This window comes from Argopecten irradians, chromosome 7 (genome assembly GCF_041381155.1).
Source record: "Argopecten irradians isolate NY chromosome 7, Ai_NY, whole genome shotgun sequence".
NCBI classification, from domain to species: domain Eukaryota; kingdom Metazoa; phylum Mollusca; class Bivalvia; order Pectinida; family Pectinidae; genus Argopecten; species Argopecten irradians.
Window position 1 is genome coordinate 43,973,037 of NC_091140.1, and position 10,409 is coordinate 43,983,445.

At 38.7% G+C, this 10,409-nt stretch overlaps 1 protein-coding gene across 1 annotated transcript; it reads left to right on the forward strand.

Moving 5' to 3' along the window:
* Positions 1-552: 552 nt before the first annotated feature.
* Positions 553-9,986, forward strand: LOC138327250 (U3 small nucleolar RNA-associated protein 18 homolog). The gene is made up of 12 exons (XM_069273227.1): positions 553-957; positions 1,649-1,752; positions 2,326-2,421; positions 3,566-3,639; positions 4,175-4,299; positions 4,704-4,787; positions 4,969-5,138; positions 5,535-5,641; positions 7,437-7,566; positions 8,757-8,970; positions 9,164-9,306; positions 9,907-9,986. The coding sequence occupies exons 1-12, from the start codon at positions 646-648 to the stop codon at positions 9,929-9,931; spliced, it is 1,584 nt and encodes a 527-aa protein (XP_069129328.1). The 5' UTR covers positions 553-645; the 3' UTR covers positions 9,932-9,986.
* The last annotated feature ends 423 nt before the right edge of the window (positions 9,987-10,409 follow it).

Consider the following 10,409-nt stretch of genomic DNA (forward strand, 5'->3'; position numbering starts at 1 on the left):
TTTATAAGAAACCTTTAAATTTGCTCCCGAACGGTAGTGGGCCTTTCACTATGTGAAAACATCTTATGGTCTTTGACAGGGTGCCTTACTGTGCCCTTCATATTACTTGCTGAATTTAATGTTACGAGGTGCGAGTTGCGCTTCGGAGTTATAAAATAAATAAAATGTATCTTATATTAAATCTTCCCCGCCGACGTCCACAATATCGTAGTTGACTATCTCTGCCCAACGGCCACAGTTAAAAAAAAACTCTTATCATATATTAAACAAAACATGCATATGCTGTTTTGTTTTAACGGAACAACCGGTTCGCGACCGTTTGTAAAAATATTTCTATGTTTATTAATGTTTTTTTAAGAAACCTTTATGTTTTGCTCCGGTAAGTGGGCCTTTAATGTGCACAATATGGTCTTATGACAGAAGGTGCCTTACAGTGCCCTCTCCATATACATACAATTTAATGTTACGAGTGCGAGTTGCGCTGGAGTTATAAAGTAGGATTATCTTATATTAAATCTACTCATATCCTCCTCTGGGCCACTGTTAAAAAAAAAACCAAAAAAACAAAACATGGGTGCATTTCCAAGCATGAACGAGCGGGCCCCGAGTAAGTTAATCTGAATTTTAGCACATTCCATCATTGTCATGCGAGCGTTTGCAACCAAGACGGATTTACTCATTGTGTATAAGATCCAAATCGACGCGGAGGAGAAGAGGAAAAGACACGAAAAAACACATGGTGCAAGCAGACTTCAGATAAAAATGTTGCGTCGTAAACTTCATGCAAAAAATAAGCAGACCAAGCACTCTTCTAGTAAACCAAGTAGGACATTTTCTCGTAAGCAAGCTTTAGGATTAACGAAGAAGAGTAAAGATGTCGAAGAGGAGGTCCTGGAAGGACTCGTCTTGGGGACCCCGGATGACATTATAAGAAATCTGGATGTGGGAAAACGAAAGGTAATTTTCGTAAGTTTAATTACAATAAGCTTATAATAAGTTTAAGGATGTCGATCTGATATATTGTAAAATACAGATGCTGCAATCAGGGATATCTAAAGGAAACTAACAATAATAATACAACACAGCCGGAAACCAATATAAAATATATTGATTTCAACTGTTTTATCGTGTTGATGATAATGAAAATAAAAATAATCGAAAAATAACCAAAACTTAGAAATATAATTATTGTTATTTATCTCTTTATTTATTTATTTATTTATTTTTGTTGTTATACTATATGATATTTGCACATCCATTACAATACATATCTAAAGTCGTGTAACAACACTATAGTTTGAAATTATACCACTTTCTCTTTTAAGATTAAAGATACCAGATGCTTTATTTTCGTAGCATATTACAATCATTTGACATTAGTGCAAATTGAGAAAAAAATAACTTGTTAATATATATATATACATGATTTTGAAGAAAATTCTCATGAAGTGGAGTTGTCTAGCTAGGATGTTCCCGAAGTTCCAAAAACCTAGATCTAGCTGCAACACTGTCATTCAGTTGTCACAGATACACTAGACATAATCATGAAGATATGCATGTGCAATATACAATTTTAATATATTTGTCCTTATCTAAATAAAATTTATATATTATTAAAGTCATGTTAAACAGAATGGTTATGTTACAGAATTTGACAGAAACAGAAGAGGAAGAGTTTGAAGTAGAACATGAGCCTCCTCAAAAAAGAGAGAAGAAACCAGCATGGGAAGATGTAGATGATACAGTTGGAAGGTAACTTTTAAAATGTAATTTAGTTTAGCCACGTGTGAGCAGGTTTTTTTGTTGATAAAAAAGTCTATTAAAATGGACAAGATTGAGATAGCTGTGGTCAACTTCTTTTCAATGTGGCTGAGAAAAAAATTCTTTCAAGTTATATAATATTCAAAGTTAATAATCATGTAAGCAGTGTATTTGTTTAAAGATAGCCCTTTTCACATGAAATTAAACCAATAAATACATTGAGAAAATAACTGAAATTACTTGTATGTCATATTTTGATTACAGTGTTATCCTTACTTGTAATTTCCCTTACTTGTAATTTCAGGTATTTATTGTTCAGTAAACTCAGCCCAGTAACATGTTTGGTTAGAAATGAAAAATGTTGTTATTCATAAACTTCATGTATCTTTTGTAGCATCAGATTTGTGAGTGAACCTTTCAGTAGGCTGTGCTTGAGTTTAAATTCAAATGAATTATTTTTTTGGTAGCAGTATGCAGCCTTTATAGATTAAAGGAAATAAGACCACCTGTAAGTAATAATAATTAAAAAAAAAAGAAATATCATACAATGTATCATTGTTTCAGTGTCCAAATGACAAAAGCAAAAAAGTTTGATGGCATGAAGCAGGGTGAGGAATGCAGAATACGAACAGACCAGTACACAGTGCGATTGAAGTCTAAGTAAGTTACATCAAATTTAGTAAGTTTTTATTTTCTGTATCACTATAATTTTTAGGTCATCTGACCCAAAGGGTCAGGATGACCTATAGTCGTCATGGTCCGGACAAAGCGTTGTTATTTTTCGGGTCAATCTGAAATCCAAGATGGCCACCACAGCCACCATATTGAAAACAAATTTTGAACTTCTTCTCAAATTCTACCCGTGCGATTTGGCTGAAACTTGCATGAAATTATCCTGACATGGTGATCCTGACATGGTCCCGACAAAGTGTTGTTATTTTTCGGGTCGATCCGATATCCAAGATTGTCACCACAGCCGCCACCTTGAAAACACATTTTGAACTTCTTCTCAAGTTCTACTGGTGCAAAGTGGCTAAAACTTGCATGAAATGATCCTGACATGGTCCTGACAAAGTGATGTTATTTTTCCAGTCAATCTGAAATCCCAAGATGGGCTGCCACAGCCGCCATCTTGAAAACTCATTTTGAACTTCTTCTCAAGTTCTACTGGTGCAATTTGTTTAAAACTTGCATGACATAATCCTGACATGATCCCGACTAAGTGTTGTAATTTTACATGTTGATCCAAAATCCAAGATGGCCGCCACAGCCGCCATCTTGAAAACACATTTTGAACTTCTTCTCAAGTTCTACTGGTGCGATTTGACTGAAACTTATGTGAAATGATCCTGACATGGTCCCGACTAAGTGTTGTTACCTCTGTGGTTGATCCCAAATCGAAGATGGCTACCATGACGCTATATCTGATTAATTTCCTATATGATTTTCTCCAAGGTAGTCAGATGACCGTTAAGGCCCTTGGGCCTCTTGTTATATAGAGTACATGTATTGTTCGGTGATAATCACAAAATAAGTTATGTTGTATCTTGATAACTAGGCCTTCTTTTATACTTACATTGTAACAGATTTTAAAAGGAGAATTTTTTGTTGTCTGAGTAAAGCATTTTTTGCAGTCATTGGGCAAATCAAATTGCTAAAAGAACAACATCATCTGTATTACATGTTCCGGCGTATCATCATAGTTGGTTTCTGACTGTTGTTGTTGTATGTACATTACTATCAAACTTGATGTCTTTCCTTCTGAATGATCATGAGTTGTATGTGCTACACATCTTTATTTCAGATTCGAGAAAGTATCTTCCAATCCAAACTGGTCAAAGTTCCGAGCTGATGCTGTCCGACAGACTGGATCTGATGGTGTGTATACTGACGCCTGTAACGTGTAATATTCATTGGGGGATTTATATGATATTAATGATGTAGTAAGAAATAAGACTTGTTCTTGGTCGCTTCAATTCAAACAATAGAATAGATATCCACTCTCTATCAACTTGGTTACCTTTAAATTGTTATTATCTGGGTAAACTGGAAATATAAAATCAAATTTGATCAGAAGAGGTAATGTATCTCCTATGAAAGAGAACTAAAATTGGGATTAAAAGTGATAAAGTGGAAAAATAGAAGAAATATTAAGAAAGAGGAGCCATCAAAGAATACCCAGTACTGTTATTTTTCAGTCTCATTAAAACCTTCAAGATGACAGACAAAATGGGCATTATGTGACTTGATATGTTTATCTTTGGATTAGAAATAAATTTTAATATTTGAAATTATGCTTTGTAAATTGTAGTGAGAGAGCTCTAGCACATCATCTTTTGGTTTTGAATACACAACATTTGAGGCATCAGTTAAGTCAGAGTTTAGAAGAATATTACAAAAAATTGTCTTGCAGATGACAGTGATACTGAAGAGCTGACAACAAGAACAGGAAACTTTTTAACGACAGACAAGTCCCTTCCTAAAGGCTACTTACAGATAAAACAGTGTCCTAACGCTAACAGAGACTCCCCTCCACAGGTAACTCAGACATAATTATGGTAGGATTTGTTTATTTTAGGGCCATGGCCACTTTGACCAAATGTCGACGGTTTCAACATTTTATCACCAGCCTACTATTAATGGTTCAATTGTTTTAAGCCCACTTGAAGAGTATTGAGGAATTAGTCATATTGATGCTCTGTGGTCTCTGTCTTTCCTCCATCTTTTTATGTCCTTGATTGATGGAGCTGTTAAAACAATATGAAATACGAGCAAAACAAAGTGTCTTCGAGTTTGTCAAGAATGTGTGGAAATATTAAGTAAATAATGGTAATAAGTGTTGAAAATGGCAAATATTCAGGACACCAATCCCTATGTGTTGTTACAGATGTTATATAGAACAACCTTTACCTTATTGCTGAATTGTTTCTTTATTCTTTTAGGGGAAACTGTATGCAGTTGAGTTCCATCCATCAGCACAAGTGATTCTCACAGCAGGTTCAAATCAAACGTTGAGTCTGTTCCAGGTATGCCTTTTTTAAATAACAGTTTTATCATGTGTGAGACTTGATGACAAAATATACACTTGTATCATGTTCTTTAGTGCCATTTTTAAGTCACCTGAGACGAAGGTCAATGGGCCTCTTGTTCAGTAAGATTAAATGCTTGTTACTGGATTATCCAAAACATGTCTGTCAATACTTACAGGTAGACGGCAAGAACAATCCAAAGATTCAGAGTGTCTTTTTAGATAACTTCCCAATCTTCTCTGCACATTTCACACCGGATGGTCAACAGGTAGTTCTCAGTTCCAAACACCGGAGTTTTGTTTACTACGACATGATCGCAGGAAAAGTCGTCAATGTGCCAAAGATAAAAAGGTTTTGCTTACTAATCACTATCCTTTCCTTTCATTTAGGATTTGTGTTGAATTGATAGTTTTTCAGACCTATACAGTTATTGAAGGATCTTAAGTTGTCGGTAGTGATGATCTTAAAATTAAATCTTTGGACCATCCATCCCGATGTAGAAAATATCAGTTAAAGGTTGGAAGTCTGATATGATAGCATCTTCATCATCTTAATACTGAGAAGCCTAGAAGCACTGGAACTGTAGTACTGAAATGATAATTTGAACATGGGATTAAATTAAAGTCCAGTAAAGGTAACTCTACATACTAGAATTTGTCTTCAGTCTCTTGTAATAACTAACCTAACTTGACTTAAAAAGACATTCTTTGTTCAGGATTTAGAGTTGTCTTCTTTTCATATTTTAGGACTTGGAGAGACGAGGATGAAGAATTTTATGATGTCACCTGATGGTCGTTTTCTTGTGTTTTTGGGATCCCACGGCCACATGCACCTAATCTCAGCCAAGGTCAGTTGAGGAACGTAAAGGGAGGTGGGGTTGTAGGGGTTGGGGGTTAGCCTGTCCTGGTATTCCTATATCAGCCAAGGTCAGTTGAGGAACCGGAAAGGGAGGTGGGGGGGGGGGTGTTGGGTGGGTGGGGGGTAGCATTGTCCGTGGTAACCTTATCTCGGCCAAGGTCAGTTGAGGAAGGGAAACGGGGGTGGATGGGGGGTGGAGGGGTAGGGGTTGCTGTGACTAGTCTGCCTGGTGGTCAAACCTTATCTCGGCCAAGGTCAGTTGTTAGGAAGGGAAAGGGAGGTGGGGGTGTAGGGGTTGGGGTGTTAGTCAGCCCTGGTATTCCTATATCTCAGCCATTGTCAGTTGAGGAAGGGGAAAGGGAGGTGGGGGGGGTAGGGGTTGGGGTGGTAGTCAGTCCCTGGTAACCTTATATCTCAGCCAAGGTCAGTTGAGGAAGGGAAAGGGAGGCGGGGGTGGGGGTGGGTTGTGGTAGTCAGCCCTGGTAACCTTATCTCGGCCAAGGTCAGTTGAGGAAGGGAAAGGAGGGTGGGGTGGGGTAGTGGGTTGTGGTAGTCAGCCCTGGTAACCTTATCTCGGCCAAGGTCAGTTGAGGAAGGGAAAGGGAGGCGGGGGTGGGGGTGGGTTGTGGTAGTCAGCCCTGGTAACCATTATCTCGGCCAAGGTCAGTTGAGGAAGGGAAAGGGAGGCGGGGGTGGGGGTGGGTTGTGGTAGTCAGCCCTGGTAACCTTATCTCGGCCAAGGTCAGTTGAGGGACGGAGAGGGAGGTGGGGTTGTAGGGGTATGGGGGTTAAGCTCTGTCCTGGTATTCCTATCTGGTCAAGGTCAGTTGAGGAACTGGGAAAGGGAGGAGGCGGGGGTAGGAGGGCGGGGGTGGTAGTCAGCCCTGGTAAGTAACCTTATCTCGGCCAGGTCAGTTGAGGGACGGAGAGGCGAGGTCGGGGTTGTAGGGGTGGGGGGTTAGCCTGTCCTGGTATTCCTATCTCAGTTAAGGTTCAGTTGAGGAAGGCGAAAGGGAGGGGGGGTGGGGGTGGGGGGTGGTGGGGGGGTGGGGGTGTCAGGTAGTAACCTTATTTTGGCCAAAGGTCAGTTGAGGAAGGGTAACCGTGTGGGGGATGGGGGTGTGATATGTCTGGTAACCCTATCCAAGTCCAAGGTCAGTAAAGGGAGGTTGCGGGGTTGTAGGGGTTGGGAGTTGGCCTATCCTGGTATTAACCTATCTCATTCCCAGGTCAGTTGAGGGACGGGGGGGGATGGGGGTAATAGAACAAGAAATAGGTTTGGTTAACCCTTTAGCCCATTCTCACCCCAAGGTCAGGAGGTTAAAAAACATGGGAAAGGGGACGGGGGGGGTGGAGAATTTTGTTTAGGGGGGGGGGGGGTGTGTATGTGTGGGTAGCCATGGATCTCAGCCAGGGTCAGTTTAAATATCCTAACACAAGGTCAGTTGGTAGGGGTGGGTTGTAAATTATAGCCTTGAGGTATTCCTATAGGGGGCCAAGGTCAGTTGAGGGGGAAAGGGAGGTGGGGCGTGTGGGGGGGGGGTGTAGCCCTGTCCTGGTAACCCTTATAATCGGCCAAGGTCAGTTCTTGAAACAGGAGAGGGGGTGGGGTTTTGTAGGGGTGGGGGGGGGGGTTAGCCTGTATCCAATGTTACTATAAGCAGGGTGGGGGGTTTTGATAAAGTTGTAGTCAGCACTTGTCTTGGTGATCATTTTTCTGAATTGAATTTTGTGTTTGCAGTTTTTTAATAGAAAACAGTTTTTGATTTTTTTTTTTTATCTTTACAGTCATTTTTGAAGATTTTGTGTTGCTTTTTAAATGGATTCAAGTCACAAAGTGGATTAAGATGAATGGAAATGTCGAGGTCAATTATCCCTTCACAAGAGATGGGGACGAGGACCTTGTACTCCCATGGAGGTCTGTAGATTTGTGTTATTTGTGGACTATTATGTATAATTTAATGGAAGGTTTTGTGTAAGAAAACACAAAGCTTGTGGCACTATACAAATAAATTTATTAAGTTTCTATTATAAAGAAATGTACAAAATAAAATACACAACATTGCCATTAGTTAATTAGGTTAAAAAAGAAAATATTCCAAGAGTTTGGTTTTCATTTTTCAATTTTATTTAAGTACTAAGTAAGTTGCAAAAGAATAAAGCATCTTTAAATGGAGAGTTATTTCCCCTTAGGCCCATAATAATATCATGTAACATACCAGAGCAACTCCAAGAAATATAAGGGCATTAGACATTTACCTGAGTAAATCTTTTTAACACATTTTACTGAATACTATGCAAATCTCCCCCCCCCCCCCCCCCCCCCCCCCCCCCCCCCCCCCCCCTTTATTGATTTTATCATCCAATCGGTATGAAGCTCTCTCTCCGGCCTCACCCAATCACTTTAGTTCTCCCCTTACCTCACAGCGCCTTACCACTTATTATTTTTTCTTCCTCACCTGTGATGAACAACCTAAGACCCTCCCACTTTTGTCGTAGACTGCCTGGAAGGAGGTTTATATTATTGGTACCTGACCCCCACAGTGAATGTTTTGACAGTCTACTATCCAAGTATCAACTTCACCTTGCACGAAGGCATGTACTACGTGGGCCTTGTGGTGGACAGCCCTATCCTAAACGGGACAGTACCTTGCTTGCTTAGTGGGTAGCGTGGTGCGTCTGAGTTATTTAATGTAGTTCACATACATATCCTCTGATTAGGTTACCGTTCGTAGTAGATTAGTAGGGATGATATAATGCTGTTAAAAATTTCTATTCTAAGCATGAACAATGCAAAAAAAATTGAAATACACTGTGTTCTTGAAAATAGCCAGAATTGATATGCATGTCTGCTGAGAGCTGAATCATGTTTTTGAAAAAGTTCAATAAAATAGTCAAGAGAAAAATAAAAATTTGATTTTGATTGCTATATCTCTTAAATTCTCAATATTGATTTAATTCAGATATATGATTTATGGAGATAACTGGTATCACCAAAAATATTTAATTTCAATTTCTACATTTACTGTAATAGGTGTCATTCTTAGTTTTATCTTTAAAAAAAAAAAGGTAAATGGGAAAGAAAAAAAAAATAGTTTGTTGGTTGTAAAATTTTGCACATGATCACATATTTTGTAAATTATCCAGGTCATACAGCGGAGTTGTAAACATCTACGAAACCGAGACTTGTCGTACATCTAGAACACCTAAACCCTTGAAAGCACTGATGAACCTAACAACACCCTGTACAGATGCCATCTTCAACCCGTCATCAGAAATACTGGCAATGTCTTCAAACTTCACAGAGAAGGCCGTTAAGTTGGTAGGTAGGGCGGAAAGATAGGTGCAAGAATCTTGAACAGCTTTGAAGACTTTTAATAGATCTGTTATATTAAAAGTAGTTCTTCCATGTTCTTTGTTCACAGAATTAATGTTTTGTTGATTGCTGGACTGAAACTTGTGATCACTGCTTCGCTGACATTTGGTGTGACATAAGTATAATTTTGTATTTTCAGGCCCATCTGCCCTCTATGACGGTGTTCTCTAACTACCCAGAGCGACAGGATCAGGAACTACGTATAGCCCGATCAATGGACTTCTCCCCTAATGGTGGCTACTTCACTGTCGGCACAAACAAGGGAAGTGCCCTATTGTATAGGTAACAATAACTTTATACACATACTCCGAATACAGGATACCACACTCTTGCTCTCTTCATTCCTCAGATGATGTTCTAGTAGATTGCATCACATCATCATATGTATTGGCCTTCTGATAATATAATTGCATGTTTTCAACAAATAATAATAATGGCTAGCAACGGTGTCTAACATTCAAGCACAAGCCTGTTCCTCTTCAGTTACGAGTTTGAGCTTTACAGAGGTATCTGCCAGTTCAATACACTGGCCATTTTTGTTTGAATGGATTAACATATTAATAGCCAGGGTCATTTAAGGATGTACCCGGTCTAGAAGGTGAAGGAAAGTTGGAGTACCTGGAAGAAAAATCACCGACCAGCAACCAGTACCTGGCAACTGTCTCACATGAGTTTTAAACTCGTGGCTCAGAGGTGAAGGGCTAAAATATGTCGGAACATCTTTACCGCTTGGCCACCGTGGCCCCTGTACACTGACCATAGTTTGGCAATTTGGTAACATTCATTAAATTCTATTTGTTCTAGAATTGTAGATTTAGAAAATGTATCTGTGGCAACTTTTGTAAACAACTAAATCTTAAAAGAATTTCATTGTCTTTTCAGGGTGAAGCACTATGGGAATTATTGATGGAAGAGGATCACTGTTTATATGTTGTAAATATTCAATAAAGATATGAAAAGTCCCTTGATTTGTATGTTATATGTAAAGGTACTGGCATCTTGTGACTTATTTTATCTCCAGTTGACTCGACATTCATTTCATTCTATAGTGATGACTTTTTCTATTTATTCCACTGAGGAGATTGTTTCCAGGGATCTCTGTTGTTACATTACAGAATTATCTGCTCTTGTTATCAGGTGTTTATCGTAATGGTAAACCATATTATTCACATGGAGGTTTTTGTAAAGAAACATATTTGGCTGTGTTAAATTTTGTCTAGTTTTTATGGTTGAAATTAAAACAAGAAATTCAGAATGAATGTCTTATAATGTATATTTGTCATTTATCATTCTTTCATTAACCAACTTAAGTTGTTTCTATTTTGAAATTAAGAGAGCTTTCAGGAACATTTTCTATGTGCAATAAAAGTTACTAAGGTAACTGT

Excerpts from the sequence above, each read along its gene's own strand:
- LOC138327250 (XM_069273227.1), top strand. The coding sequence starts at position 646 with ATGCGAGCGTTTGCAACCAAGACGGATTTACTCATTGTGTATAAGATC. Across the intron at positions 958-1,648 it reads TGGATGTGGGAAAACGAAAG|AATTTGACAGAAACAGAAGA; the intron begins GTAATTTTCGTA and ends GTTATGTTACAG. Across the intron at positions 4,788-4,968 it reads AAACGTTGAGTCTGTTCCAG|GTAGACGGCAAGAACAATCC; the intron begins GTATGCCTTTTT and ends CAATACTTACAG.